The sequence below is a fragment of the Camelina sativa genome, chromosome 17 (genome assembly GCF_030686135.1).
Source record: "Camelina sativa cultivar CO46 ecotype springtype chromosome 17, ASM3068613v1".
Lineage (NCBI taxonomy): Eukaryota > Viridiplantae > Streptophyta > Magnoliopsida > Brassicales > Brassicaceae > Camelina > Camelina sativa.
The window spans coordinates 34,689,397-34,705,735 of NC_141896.1; the positions used below are offsets into that span (position 1 = coordinate 34,689,397).

General features: G+C 32.9%; 1 protein-coding gene and 1 long non-coding RNA gene across 3 annotated transcripts; one reads left to right on the forward strand and one right to left on the reverse strand.

Annotated features, from left to right (window-relative positions):
* Positions 1-6,469: 6,469 nt before the first annotated feature.
* On the reverse strand, positions 6,470-11,893 carry LOC104758250 (uncharacterized). 2 transcript variants are annotated; one of them, XR_015586302.1, is made up of 4 exons: positions 11,387-11,893; positions 11,014-11,248; positions 10,796-10,831; positions 6,470-9,134 (listed from the first exon to the last, which is right to left on the reverse strand). It is a non-coding gene; the product is annotated as an uncharacterized LOC104758250 (long non-coding RNA). The 2 variants fall into 2 exon arrangements; XR_015586301.1 differs by lacking the exon at positions 6,470-9,134 and adding an exon at positions 9,877-10,218.
* A 487-nt stretch (positions 11,894-12,380) lies between these two features.
* On the forward strand, positions 12,381-14,613 carry LOC104758251 (protein JINGUBANG). The gene has a single exon (XM_010481076.2). It carries the CDS (start codon positions 12,762-12,764, stop codon positions 14,178-14,180), a length of 1,419 nt encoding a protein of 472 aa, XP_010479378.1. The 5' UTR covers positions 12,381-12,761; the 3' UTR covers positions 14,181-14,613.
* The last annotated feature ends 1,726 nt before the right edge of the window (positions 14,614-16,339 follow it).

Consider the following 16,339-nt stretch of genomic DNA (forward strand, 5'->3'; position numbering starts at 1 on the left):
TCATCCTTCTCCTTGATCTTTTTTTTTTTTTTTTTTTTTTTTTTTTTTTAAAAAAAAAAAAAGCTTCAGAGGACTTCACGATCGGCTTCTAACCCAAGTGATCGCTTTCTTCCAGTCCAAGCAGTCCTCCACTAGATCACGATCAGCTTGGTCTCCTTCATCTTTAAGGATCAGTTTTTTTTTTTTTTTTTTTTCTTCTTAAGCCATCGTTGCTTGTTTTTCAAGTTACCACGAGCAGCTCCTTCCTCTGCTTCTACAAGGTCACGATCAGCTTCATACCAGTTATTTTTTTCTTTCTACGTCACGACAAGCTCCTCCTAGACGTGATTCTCTTTAGGGTTTTGAATCAACTTCTCTTGATTCTTCGTGTTCACCAAGAGATCCGGATCTCAACGCCGAGATTGAATCGTGTTGACCGCCGATTGTTTCTCCTCTCCGAGATCTCCAGGTTTGTTACGCTCTGATACCAATTATTGAATGGCTGCACCTTCTAAAGAAGATTGCCTACGTACCCTTTAGAAGGGATCAAGCCACACACGTAGTTCTAAACCTTTAATTCTCTCTCTCTAAAAACTCCTAAGTTATGCCACAACTTAGCATCTTCTTATATAGAGAAGAGTTTTCTAATCTCAAAAGGAAATCTTACATATTTAGATAACTCCTAAATATAACACTTTTCCTAATGTCTCTTGGTATAGCTTATTGCTCAAGCTATCTTCAAGCTTATGCCAACACAACAAGTAACATACTTCTCTTACTTACTTGATCTAATTATTTTCTTTCCAAAAACAATGTTATCTGCTAAACGATGTTTGTAACCAAAATTATGTTTCACGAACCGACAGGTGTCTAGGTTTGGGGTCCATATCATTTGATGAAACCAAAAGATTAAGTCATGGTCAAAAGAAAAACAGATGATTAGAGCAATGAGCAATCTAATCGCATTTACATACTTATTGCACAATGCACAATGTCTTGACACAAAACGGAGAAGAAAAAACGGATTATCAGGAGATCACTCCACGTAGCATATAATAATCTCTTTTTTTCTTTTTTTTCTTTGGTTGCAATGCACGAAATAACTAAACATGATTCCTTCGTCAAATTATAAAAATTAATAAAACCAGATTCTTGAAATGTTTCGGTCCGTCAAACAAGGCCAGATCATGCATGTGTTGGGTGATCTCAATACAATGCTAATAAGCAACTTTAGAGTATGTAATTTACGTTTATAGTAATAACTAAGCTAAAACGAGTGATATACAAGTGTAACAGTCCACACGAGACAGAATTATTTAACTCTTATTTATAGTATTTGTAGATACGCTCTATTGATACGCTTACGTACTTAGATTTCTTAATTAAACTAATCGCGTAGATTGTATATATTTTGTTGTATAGACGAAGTGGGCACGTGTACATGTTAGATGACCTGATATGTCTTCATAAAACTTTTTAATTTCTTTAACAACCTTTCAATTCATGCTATAATATCTTTAAGATATTTTAAAGCCATTTTTAGATACTTGGATTAAAATATCTCTTAGGATATTATTTTCAAGGCACAACCAGTTTGCTTGTGAAACTGCAATGCAAATAATGGATCACCATGCCACATGCATCAAAGTCAACGTAATCTTGCTACGTTACAAAACCTACCATATCAAGATTATAGTAAATTGGATAAATAACGCCACATACATTCAAGTCAACGGAATCTTGCTACGTTTCAAAACTACCATTTTAAGATATAATAACGTATTATTGTACAGATGCAGTGGATATTATACGCCTCGTTTTCTTACTACTTTGGTTTTGGAAAGTAATACTTTTTTCTTTTTGGAAAGAAGAAAAACATACACACATGACACATGACACATGACACATGACATGACGGTTTTCATATGTCAAAACTCAAAACACTTATTTATTAATCAGTAAATTTGTTATAATTAAATATAAACATATATTACATACATACATATTTATCGCATATATATATGGTCTCTAGCATATTTAACACGTAACTAACTGGTTTAGCCCAAATTAAAAAAAAAAAAAACACACATGTACGTACCTGCAGGCAGATATATCATGCATATAGAACACTAAATTTTAATAATATAGTAGTATATAATAATAATCCAAAACTGTCACGTATGCATCACAAACCATGACCCGAATAAGGTTAGCATGTGATAATCAAATTTTTGGGATATTATAGAGAAATAGAGAACTTGATATTATATGATTCCTTCTTAATAATGTTGGATCTTCTTAACAATGTTGCTTTATGGTAAAAATATTGCTTTCATCATTGCTGTAATACTGTTGGAAAAAATTTATTGCTCTCATTACTCAAAAATTTATTAAAATAATATTTCGGTTCTTTGTTAAACGAATATGATAAATCAAAAGTATTTGTATCGATATGCTATCGTGGTTGGTATGTAGAACAGCCAAAAATATGTCAAACTCGGTCGTAATAATTAGAATTTAGAAATATCCAAAAAAATAGGTTTGCACAAAATATATATCCAAAATCATAGTATCCTCATCTTTATTTTCAAAATTTTATTTAATTCGAATAAGCAGGGGATGATACTTTTTGCATGGTTAATACAGTAACTAGAAAAAGAGTAATCACGACTCACAAGCTCATGTTTTGTCTTTGTAATGATAACTAATAATATCATGTGATGTATAATAAAAGTTGATACAAGGAACAGTGATGGCCGGCCGACATATATAACTTGAAAAGAAAAAATTATATTCGCTCGATTCATTTTCTTTGATTCGTAATCCGTTTCCATTCGATCAAAGTTGTTAGAATTTAAATTTATGGAACATACTTATTATTAAATTTGAATATTTCCTTAAAATCAGAGAAAAATAATAAATATTAAGATCTAAAGATATGATCCAATTTGCTTATATATATAATTAAGAGATATATAAAAAGTATTATATATAATTATATTCACCAAACTAATTATAAAACTTGTATAAGTTATTCAAATTAAGAAAAATAATCTTTCTCTTCGAATATTGTAATGTTTTATTACTATAGTTTGTTGTTTATTCTTCTTATAGCCGTGCCTCCGTGAGGCAAAAGGAAACTCTCGCCTAGAGCCAAATTTTTTGACAAATTTATAATATTATTTTAATCTATTGTAATAATTAGCTAGAGAGAGACTCAGCTTTTGTATTGAAATAAGGAAAAATGTTTGCCGCTATATAAAATATATGCCAATTACACGTACAAACAACTAGGTAGTAATCGGTGCTACAGCATGAATAAAATATTTTTTATATAAAATTTAAATTTATTAAAGTAAGTTAAAATTTTATTATTTTAAATACATAAATTAAGTAGTTGTATAATATTTATATTAAATCCAAATATCAGATTTCAGTATAGTTTTAGTTTTGATTATTTTGTGTATATAATCTGGACGTATCTACTTTAGAACGGAAAATACATCTCTTCCCATTCTATCTGTATCCTCCCATTCCATCTTGTTCCATATACCATCCCATTCCGTCTTTTAAATGATTATCCGTTAGACAATGTTTATTAATAGAGATTGGATAAAAAATTTAGATAGAATATTCGAGGTCTTTGTTAAATACTTATTTTATTTAGAGTTAAAATTATTTAAAAAAACTATATAATTGTTTAAAAAAATATCAAAAATTTTCAAAGTACCCGTTCCAAAGTAACTGATTACATATCGCATAGTCAACCTTTTTAAAATATATATTTTTGTATAAGCAACATAATACGTGACGGCCTATTAACCACTGAGATTCTTAATGTCTTCTAAGTACTATCTCGGCATACAACATGTTCGTGTATCGTATCTATTTTTTATATTTGAAAGTTGAAATTAAATTTATCCAAATTAAATAATCTCATCTTGTTTTTTGATTAGAAATAGCTTAGATAATTAAAAGTAGAGATTTTGTTCTATAAATATAGAGATGGTATAAGATAGAGCAATGTTTCTTGTACTTTTACTATTGCATAAAATGATTTCCCTAATAACAACTTAAGTAGCAAATTTTTCTTACTTTTACCATCTCTTTCACCGAAAAGATCTCGTTGAATATTTACTTTTTATTTATTTAGTTGAAATTATCCAAAAAAATACTTATTTGTTTTCAAAAAGGGGCATTCCCAAAAATGCCCCTTTTTCCATACCCCTTTTTTAAAATACCCCTTCATGTTGACCATTTTTAAAACTACCCTTCTTTATATACAAAATGACCAAATTACCCTTTTTGAGTGACAGCAAAAATGTACAGTCATCAAAATCGAAAATATTTTCCCGCCAAAAAAATTTCCCGCCAAAATTTTTTTTTTCTGCCAATATTGAAAATTTTTCCCGAATAAATATTTTTTCCCGCCAAAAACGAAAATTTTTCCCGCCAAAAATATTGAAATTTATACCTTTTAAAAACATTGTAAACGCTTTTAAAAGCTTTTAAAAGTGTTTACAAGGTTTTTAAAAGGTTTTTAAACACATTGTAAACGCTTTTAAAAACCTTGTAAATGCTTTTAAAAAGCTTGTAAATGCTTTTAAAAGGTTTTTAAACACCTTGTAAACGCTTTTAAAAACTTTTTAAAAGCGTTTACAAGGTGTTTAAAAACCTTTTAAAACTCTTTTAAAAATCTTATAAAAACTTTTACAAGGTTTTTAAAAACATTGTAAAAGCGTTTACAAGGTGTTTAAAAACCTTTTAAAATTTTTTTTAAAAACTATTTGAAAACCTTTTAAAAACCTTTTAAAACCTTTTAAAAATCTTGTAAAAGCGTTTACAAGTTGTTTAAAAAACCTTTTAAAACTCTTTAAAAAATCTTGTAAAAACCTTTACAAGGTGTTTATAAGGTGTTTATAAGGTAGAAACCTTATAAAACCTTTTAAAAACCTTGTAAATTTTTTTTGGCAGGAATAATTTTGGCGGGAAATTTTTTTTGTCGAAATTTTTTATCAAAATTTTTTTGACAAAAAAATTTTTGGCGGGAAAGTTTTTCGAAAAATTTTTGGCGGGAAAATATGTCGGAAATTTTTTGGCAGGAAAATTTTGTTTTTCTTTTTATTGAATAAAATAATTTTCATCTAAGGGTAAAATGGTTATTAAAAATTAAAAGAGTGCAAAAATAAAAATGGCCAGAAAAAAGGGTATTTTTGAAAAGGGGTATATCAAAAGGGGTATTTTTAATAAATTCTCTTTCAAAAATATCCAAAATTTTCAAAGTACCCATTCCAAAGTAACTTATTACGTGTCGTATAGTCAACTTTTTAAAAATATATATCTTTGTATAGACAACACAATACACAATGACACATTAACCACTAAGACTCTTTGGATAATTAAGTATTTTCTCGACATACAATATATATATATCGTATATATTTTTTATATTTGAAAGTTGTAATTAAATTTAATTATCCAAATGTTATGATCACATTTTGTTTTTTTTATTAGAAACAGTTTAGATAATTATTTTTATTGTTTGAATTACGGGTATCCGTTTGTTACATGTTCTTTCTTATAAGATCATTTTTATATAAATTATATCATTTACATATTATTAAACAAAAATACAATGTTTCCTGAAATAAGTAAAATTGATCGTGAGATCTCCAAACTCTACCTAACCTTCTTCTTCATCCGAAATCAACATCATCATCTTCTCGATGATTTTTCCTTTCTCTGACTGTTTCATCTCTATCAATTTTAGAAAAATCTAAACACCACTTATCTTATCGGGAAGATCTCATGCAATTTTAACAAATCTCACATTTTGGTGTGATTGAGCTTCTTGTTGATTATTTTTTCCCAAAATCTAAAAGCCAACACGACAAATATGAGCAACATACAGGAAAGAACAAATTAAATTTCATTAACATCAAATATAGTGTAATAATTCAATTAAATATTTTGTTTCTTTACTATTTTACTCACCCATTACAAAAGTGGAATCAGGAGTTTATATAAAACTTTGACACCAAATTTTTAAAAAATTATCTTATTATCACAATTAATGTTTTTATTGAGATTTATGAAAACTGTTATAGTAGTTATTTTGATTATCTCGTATTCAACTAATTTATTTATTTTTATATAAAAAGAAACAAATAAAGAAGAAAAAATAAATAGGCCAACGAATTGTAACCAAATAATTATGCTGAGCTTGTTAATTAGAAAAACTAAACAAATGGGGAACAAAATAAAACAAAAAAAATAATACTAATTTGACACCAAGTGGAATCGATCTTGATACCTTTGAAAAAGGTCCCCACTAAATTTAGCCACTAGGCCATTTGTAATTTTCACAACAGATAATGAAATTAAATTATCTTAAAGGCTTTGTGAGATAAGAAAAAAATAGGCAATTGACGTTTTCACCCTTAATGAGAATCTATTGTTTTGTCTTGTTTCTAATTGCATACCCTTGTAATTTCTTACAAAACTAATGTTTATTTTATAAACAACTTTTCAAATAATAGTAGGGATATAAATATCTTGTTAACTACATAAACTATTGTCTTTACATAAACACATGCATAAACAAACATTAGTTATGTGTACAACACCATAAACATCTTTTTTCATAGCTCCATTCCACTTCTCCCAGTCAGGATCTAACAAAGCTTCCTTATAAGTTTCTGGCTCTGACTTTCCTCCATCTTCAGTGTAGTAGGCAAAACCCACCATATTAGACTCTTTATACCTTCTGTTAGCCTTGATAGCTCTTTTTCCTCTATCCCTGACTAACTGATAATCACTCAGGTCCTCTTCTTCAGATTCTATAGTTTTCTTTTCTTCCAAAATCTCACTTCGATCCTATGATTATTCACTATTGACTAATATCTTGTCCGCAGGAACATCAGTCTCCTGTGTAACTCCACCTTGATCAAACGAGCCTGAAACCAACTCTTGATTCTGTAAATCCAAGCCAAGAACATCAAACTGTGAACTATCTTTGGCATCTTTATACATGATTTCTTCCCTGAAAATAACATTCCGGCTTATGACACACCTTCCTTCTTCTGGAACCCACACCTTATATCCTTTAACTCTTTTAGGGTAACTCGTAAAATAACCCTTCTTTACTCTTGGATTCAACTTGCCTTGATCAGCATGAACATAGACTAAACAGCCAAACTTCCTGAGTGAGCTCAAATCTGGTAACCTGGATATCCACCTTTCTTCTGGAAAATCACATTCAATAGTTGTAGATGGAGACCTATTAATCATATATACTGCAGTAGAGGCTGCTTCTCCCCAGAATTTCTTCTCCATTCCACTCTTACTAAGCATACTTCTCACCTTATCCATTATGGTACGGTTCATCCTTTCTGCGACTCCATTTTGTTGAGGAGTATAAGCACATGTTATGTGCCTTGCAATACCCTCATCCTTACAAAATTTTATCAAAGTACTGACTACAGTACTCCAAACCATTATCGGTTCTCAGCTTCTTAACCTTCCTCTCATATTGAGTCTCCACCATCTTCTTCCAATCCACAAATCTCTCAAAAGCTTCATCTTTTCTTTTCAGAAAATAGACCCACGTCTTTCTCGAGAAGTCATCAATAAACGAGATAAAATATTGAAAATTTCCTAACAATACCGGATTATGTGAAGAACCCCATAAGTCTGAAGGAACATACCCCAAATTCTCTTTTGTAACATGCTGAGCTGGTGAGAAACTTACTCTATGATTCTTTCCGAAGATACAGTTATCACAGAACTTTAACTCTCTGATGACGTCACTTTTCAAACATCCTTTCTTCACAAGAACCTCAAATCGACTCTGACTCATATGACCGAGACAACTATGCCATAAGTCCGTCTCACCTTTTGATAACTCTGAAGCATGAGACTCATCAATCTCTGCATCTCCTTGTAAAATATAAAGTGTATCCCTCTTCTGTCATTTGAGAATAATCAAACACCCTTTGATTACCTTTAGAATATCATCTTTAGACTTAAACCAACATCTCTTATCCTCCAATGTTCCCAAAGATATCAGATTTCTGGACATAGATGGCATATATCTCACATCTGTTAAACCCACAAAAGTGCCATCTGAATCTTTGATCTTCACACTACCGATTCCTTTAACCTGTGACAGAGAATCATTTCCCATCTTCACATATCCAGAATGCACCTCCTTAAAATCATAAAACCAATCTCTCCTGAGGGACATATGGAATGAACAACCCGTATCCAAAATCCACTCATCGGCTTTACCACCAGATGTCACCAGACTTTCATCTACCGCCATCAAAAACCATAGCAGAGTCAACTTCTCCTTTTGACTTTGCAAGACCAGCCTCTCCTTTCTCAGATCCTTGTGTCTTCCCTTTATTCTTCTCTAACCATTTGAAACACTGCTTCTTGAAGTGACCTTCCTTACCGCAGATCCAACATACTTGCTTACCATCCTTTGACTTAGACCGAGATCTTCTTTTACCTTATTACTCTGACCATTATATTTCTCCTCAGATCTTCCTCTTGCAAAGTGACCCTCTGAGACTGACTTATTGTTCTGAGCTACCTCCCTTTCTTTATCTCGTGCAGCTACCATCACATCATCTAGTCTCAACTTTTCTCTACCAGTACTGTACTTCAATGTCTCAACTAGACTATCGAACCTAGCAGGTAAAGGACTCAACAAGATAATAGCTTGTACCTCGTCAGAAACTTCGATCTGCAAATGATTGAGATCCACTACAGTCTTCAAGAAGTCGTCATTGTTATCATCGATCCTCTTGTTGTCTTACATCTTAAACGTGTTGAAGTTCAACTGTGAATACACGCGATGCGGAAGAGAAGTCGGCATGAACATCTTATCTAGCGTTGACCACGCTTCTTCTGCGGTTTCACACAGCTCAATGTTCCTTAACACCTTATCCGCAACATTCAAGAAGATCACATTCTTTGCTTTGTCGCACCGCTCTAATCTAGCTGCATCATCCGCTTCGCGTTTCTTTTTCTTTTACGGATCTTGTTCCTCTTCCTCCATGAGAGGCGGAGATGGAACCTTCTCTTACACATCTTTCAACCTGATCAGACTAAGATGAGCTCGAATCCTTGTCTTCCACAAAGAGAATCACCTGAACCATCAAACACCGCGATCAGAACCCCAGACATTTCCGATTCAATCAAACTTTGCCAAAACCGTGGCTCTTATACCAATTGTTGTAAAACCCGATCAAATTGACCAATAACAAACAAGAATCGAATGCGGAGTAAGAGAATTAGACTTAAGAAACTTGAAAATCAAAGAAGAAAGAAACGACACGTAATTTAACGAGTTCACGCTTCCAATATGGAAACGCTACGTCTCGCTGGAGTAAACGTCTCTGGTAATCCACTAGAACGGTGATCAAAACAGTTTAGAAAACTCTCTCTTATCTCTCTTCTTTTCCCGATCACTCTATCTCTCTAATCTCTTCTGATCAAGATCTAACTAACTTCTGATCCAACTTAAGAGAAGATAAGAACAACGAGTAATTTATAAAAGATGAAACTGCCCCCAGTCGTTTGTAACAACCACCAACCGTATAAGTCACACGTGACGCTCACACGTGCGAACTTGAGCTTTTGCCCAGACCTTCTCTAGTGGTCGGATCTGAGTCACAACACTTCATGTATTGATATGAGAAAACTATAGCACTGCACCATGATGGTGCCTATACATGGTGCAGTCTATTTGCAAGCGGCATAATTTATTATCTGATTACACTTTTTTGATAATGACAATAATCCGCTTCATTAATTTTGTGTAACCTAGCTCCTTCAATCAAACAATTCCTCTACAAAAACTAAGCTATGTTTCTCTATTCCATACTACAATTAAAAAATGGGAAATTTATAAAAATAGGTACTTTTTAGGAGAGAGATTCAGATTTAGGCATTACAATAGTAATAGGTATAACATTAAACACAAAGATCACTATTGATGACTCTTTTGTCCTTTGCCTATTAGTGAATTTTTTGGATATGACGTAAAAGAAGAGAGGGAGTCTCTTCTAAAGAAGCTTCACAAAAAAAAAATACAGCGAGCTTGATGGATGTTCGACTCTGTCTTCATTCTGATTTACTAGTTACGTTTAACTTATGATGTAGACAAGGTTGATGAGAGAGTTAACAGAGCGGTTGCAGCTGCCAATGCTGCAAGAGTGGCGGCCTTCAAAGCTGCCCAAAAACAATCTAAAAACATGGACAATTTTCCGATTCCTGTTGTGTGAACCAATTCTACTAGTAGTACACAGGCGAAGGTAAGTTAACAAGCATTTACTCAAGAGACCGTGTTGGGGAGCAATGCACACAAATTCATATCAGCATAGTTTACCTAATTAACTATGAGTATAGAACTTTGAAAACCAGAACATGTTAGAGATATCTCAAATTTTGTCCATCTAGGCGACATGATGCGTGTTCACTTTTTTGGAGGTTGTTCTTTCAAACTATGAACCGTAAAGCAGAGACGGTTGAATGAATGCACATGAATTCAATGTGGTGGTGTTCAAAACTATATACCCTAAAGCCAAGATGTATGAACGAGAACCCAAGGGAAACAAATTTAACGACGTGTTTGTGTTTAAATCTAAACCCTAAAGCCAAGACAGATGACTAAACCCAAAGGAAACCAATATAACTTTGTTATGGTATTTAAACTATCCCCTAAATCCAAGACAGATGAATGAACCCAAAGGAAAACCAGTTTAATTCACAGTGAGAAAATGCACATTACCAAATATTATGCCCTTACCTTCAGAGAAAAAGAGTTTCTCGGCGATTGTTGAAACTGAAACAAGTTAAAAAAACGAGGTTAGAGAGTCACATACATCATAGAGGTTCAGAAAATTGCACAAAACAAGTTCTGTTGAATTGGAGTTTGATGATTTCAAGCAAACTAGAAGTGGGTAAACACATATATGTATTGCTCCATTTCCAACCAAAATCAGAACACAACATTGTCTTACTTACCTTCAACTGGAATTTCTAATCGTTGATGACTTCACAAAACATATGTGAAGCCATAAACGATTCTTCTTCAATCGCCGAAATTGGATTTTGAAAACTAGAAGTGGGTTAAGACAGAGTGACAGAGCCATCGACCCCAAAAAGGCTCCTTCCACTACTCATCTTCACTTTCGCAAACCTGGAAATTACCCTTACGGGAAGGGTCATCAATCCATTATCCATCAAAAGCTATATGAAACTGTAAAAAACAAGCAAACAAACGTAAGACTGAAGACAAAAATATATTGCTAAGAAGAGAAAGAGAAACCAAATGTAATCTCAATTAAGTACATCTATTCGTATTAGTTCTTCGCTGCAATCGGTGCTTTGTCCATACCTTTCACAGTGAGTCTCACTCTGGTTCTTATCAGTCCCATTAAAAGACATGGAAGTCTCTAACGGCGTGACAGAACCCTAATTACGAACAGTCTCTTCGAGATCTCTGACAAACCTCTCTGCGACATCACCGGAAATCTCGATGCTTTGACATACCACGTCTTCACCAATGGAAAGCTATTGTAACTTTTAGTCAGACGATAGAGAAATCAAACCAAGGTTTGCAGAGGATCGCTCGGATGAAAGAAGGGTGAAAGAGAATTGTGTTCTCCTCTTTTGTTTCTCATCTCGATGACGTCATCAACAGAAGGGTGAAAATGTCTATTTACTAGAGAGAAGTACCCAAAAACGAAGATTATTTTATGAATGCCTAATTCAGATGGGCTATGTGGTTTTGGTGCCTAAATTTTAATTAACTCTTAAAAAATTACGAGGGATTCGAAAAAGTCAAACGTCTAGAAGATAACTTTTCTTTTAATGTTGTTGTAATGTAAAAGAAGTTTATGATAAAATTCCCTTACTGCTTCGAGAAATATTTTCTTTTCCCCCGTTTCACGCTAACGCTATGTTTATGCAACGTGTGAAGATGACGAGCCGACAACACAGCCACACATACCTTATCTTATTTTATTGGTCAACCAACCCCAAAAATAGATTTAAGACGGGATTATATTTTATTTTTGTCAACTGTTTTATTACATGGTTAAATAATTAAAACAGTTTCAGTAAAACTTACTAATAATAGTGTACTTACAACGTAACTTATATAGGTTCACAAAAGTATAATAAGCATACAAAATGGAACGAATCTGAAAATTTTGTGTGTTTTAAACCGATGGAACATATCGATTAAACATATTATAGTTTTTATTTTTCTTGTGTAAACATATTACATCTTTTCTAGGTAAAAATATTTTCACATTTGATCAAATAATCACAAACACCGTACATATAAATATAATAATTAATTAAATACCATGTCAACGAACGAAACATAAATATTGCTTTCAATTAATAAAATTAAAAAATATTACTTTCAATGTTTTTTTTTTTGTAAATTTTGGTCTCCGACTCTTCAAAAGAAACTGGCAAAACCGGTGTCCCAGTATTCGTCAGTCACCTCTACTCTACCACGTGTCGCTTTTACACGGTCATCAGTTTTGCCCCACCTTTCTACATACGACTCTGTATATATACCCCAACGCAGCTTCTTCTACATGTTCTTAATTATTAGTTCTTTCATAAATCTCAAGAAACATTTCAAACACACACACTTTTATCATTCTTCTATAGAATCCAAATAATCTTTCTTTTCTCTTTGATCAAATCAAATCCAAAAAAAATAAATCTTTTGTTTCTGTAACCCTGAAAATATTATGGCTATACAAGATAATCCAAGTCACAACGATTATCTCCGGAGAATGACTTTTGCGGCGTTCTTGAAATCAGGTTCTCTCGCCAGCGAGGAAGAAACTTACCACAGCGACGGTGATCATCATAACCACGGCGTTGATAAGCAAAACTCGTTAAGCACCAACAGCGATTCTCAGCGTCCAAGCAACGCTTCAAGTGCTAGTAGCGACTCATCGTCACCAATATATCCATTATCTCCATGGAACCAAACTTACTATCCGAACAACGAAAACACGACGTCTTTCACCTCAGCTTCTCAATCACCATGGAACCAAACTTGCTCTCCTTACCACAAATCACCTTGGGTATACCAAACAAGAAACAGCGATTTCGAAGATGATCCTGATAACGGTTTGATCGGTACGGTCGTGAGACAAGAAGGACACGTGTACTCTCTTGCTGCTTCACGTGATCTTCTTTTCACAGGGTCCGATTCCAAGAACATTCGTGTTTGGAAAGATTTAAAAGATTACTCCGGTTTTAAATCAACGAGCGGGTTTGTTAAAGCGATCGTGATAACCGGAGATAACCGGGTTTTCACCGGTCATCAAGATGGTAAAATTAGGGTTTGGAGAGGCTCAAAGAAGAACCCTGAGAGATATTCACGAGTCGGAAGCTTACCAACTCTCAAAGAGTTTCTCACCAAATCTGTAAACCCGAGAAACTACGTCGAAGTCCGTCGTCGGAAAAACGTGGTGAAGATCCGCCATTTCGACGCCGTGTCGTGTATGAGCTTAAACGAAGATCTCGGGTTACTCTACTCCGGTTCTTGGGACAAGACTCTTAAGGTCTGGAGATTATCCGATTCCAAGTGTCTAGAATCTATCGAAGCTCACGACGACGCGGTCAACACGGTGGCTGCCGGATTCGACGATTTGGTATTCACCGGTTCAGCAGATGGGACGTTAAAAGTATGGAAACGTGAGGTACAAGGTAAAGAGACGAAACATGTTTTGGTACAAGTGTTGATGAAACAAGAGAACGCTGTAACGGCCTTAGCCGTTAATTTAACGGACGGTGTGGTTTACTGCGGTTCGTCCGACGGTACCGTTAACTTCTGGGAACGGCAAAAGTATTTGACTCACAAAGGGACGATTCACGGCCACCGTATGGCTGTTTTGTGTCTCACCTCCGCCGGGAGTTTGCTCTTGAGTGGCGGAGCTGATAAGAATATCTGCGTTTGGAGAAGAAACGACGGCGGTTCACACACGTGTCTCTCTGTTTTGATGGATCACGACGGACCAGTCAAGTGTTTAACGGCGGTGGAAGAGGCCGAGGATGATGGAGACAACCACGGAGAGAAAGGTGATCGACGGTGGATAGTGTACAGTGGGAGTTTAGACAAGTCCGTGAAAGTGTGGCGTGTGACTGATTACGCGTGAAGGAGTTAGCCCCGTGTGAACAACGTAGGCGCGTAAATGTTACGCGGGACATGTGATTGTGTTTAGGCATTGATTGGGAGGCAACTAGGTAGATCTTGGTACAAAAGATGGACAAATAGTGAACAGCCACGTTTCATGTGGTTTTGTCTTTCTTGTTGGAAAGTCTTGTCTCCTTTTTTATTGGGGCTTGTTTTAAGATCTTTTTCCTCTGAAAATTCGCATGCATGTATTTTTAAATCATGTGAAACCAAAAGAGGAAAGAAGGTGGAGAAAAGAATGGAAAGTAAAAGATTCCGCTACAAGGAGAAATAAAAAGATAAAAGAAAATGTAATAAAATGTACTTTGTATATATTTATGGGCTCTTTATTGATTTATTCTCTATGGTTGTTGTGGTTATTGTTGAATGTGAAAGTCCTATCTTTTTAAATTTAATTATGGGTTGTTGTGTTTTATTGTTTTTTTGGATATTTGGAATATATAAACATTGCAACTGCAGATTTTGTAATACGTAAGGTAGATTTGTTAGTTCAGATTCTTGAAATGAGGTGATCCTTTTGTATTAGAATGTGATATCTTATTGGTGTTGATGATTGATGAACATACGCAAGCAAGAAGTTATATAATCAAGTAGCATTTTATATGTATATCGATGGGTTTATAATATTTGGTTGTTCGTATATGGTGATTTTTAAATTCACCAATTATTGAAAAAAAAAAAATCATGAGATCTGATCCTACGAATCACTTGTAAAAAATAATTGGTTAATATTAACAACCAAATATTTGGTGAATATTAACAACCAAATATTATAAATCCATGGATATATATATATATAAATGCCATAATTGGTGAATTAAAAATTGCTACAATCTTTAAAGTAGGGGTAGGCGTTCGTTTTTTTTGTTTGGTTTTGGTTTGGTTTACAGATTTTTTGGTTTTATAAAATTGAACCCACATATATTTCGGTTTGGCTACGGTCTAATTTTTTTGGTTTACGGTTTTTAGGTTTTATAAAAATGAAAGCATATAAAACCATATGTATCTTGGTTCGGTTTGGTTTCGGTTTAGTTTCGGTTTGGTTACGGTTTTATTAGGTTATTCTATATTTTACAAAAAAGTTATGTTTATTGCATAAAATAAACAAAAAATAGAAATAATATATCAGTCAATAAGATATACATAATTTTAAAAAATACAATCTAAATCTAGTTTCGGAATTTCAAAGCTTCCAAATAATTTAAAACGTAAAATCCAAAGAAAATAATTCAAATAACTATAAATCCAATAAAAATAATCTTAAAGACATTATTAAATATAATATAAACTGCACATATATACTTATATACAGGTATTCCAAATCTATATTAACATTTTTTAAGTACATTTTGTATTATGCCCTTTTAGTTTTGCTTATTTAAAAATGTATTTACAACATTAACCCCTAAAATATTTCCAAAAATAACATTATTTCAGATTTTGTTTCCTAAATATTTTACATAACATTTCAACTAAAAAAATTACAGCAATATCAATATGGAAACATAAACTATGATATATTTAACCACACCTTCTATTGTGTTTTGAAGATATTCTATCTCTGAATCATTTGCAAACAAAAAAAAACAATAATTTTCAACACTATTAATATTAGAATATTAGACATATGAAATCAAGTTGATTTAACTAAGATTGGTAAAATAATTAAATCATTAGGAACAATGTGACTTAATCATAGCGTATAAATGACTTATTATGTATTTAAATTTCTTATTTTTTTTTTGTTATAACAATTAAAAGTCAAAATAGAATCTCAAACACTAAACAAAAAAAAACAAAAAAAAAACAAACAAATGATCATGAAGTATAATGCAGGTTCAAAAAATTAATATAAATATTTAGCCGTACAAACAGCCAGAAAATTTAGTTATTTTTATATCTACAAACATCCAATATTTAAGAAACAAATACAACATAAATATAAATAATAATAAAATTATATGCACACGGTGTACCGCGGGTTAAAATCTAGTTTTCATTAAAAACCGAAAAACCATTCGGTTTTACGGTTTTTAACCAAACCAAACCTGAACCATTTGGTTAATAAATAAGACAACCAAATGAATTTTTAGACTAATTAGTAAGTAATTTGGTACAAAA

Coding starts and splice junctions, on each gene's coding strand:
- LOC104758251 (XM_010481076.2), top strand. CDS start 12,762: ATGGCTATACAAGATAATCCAAGTCACAACGATTATCTCCGGAGAATG.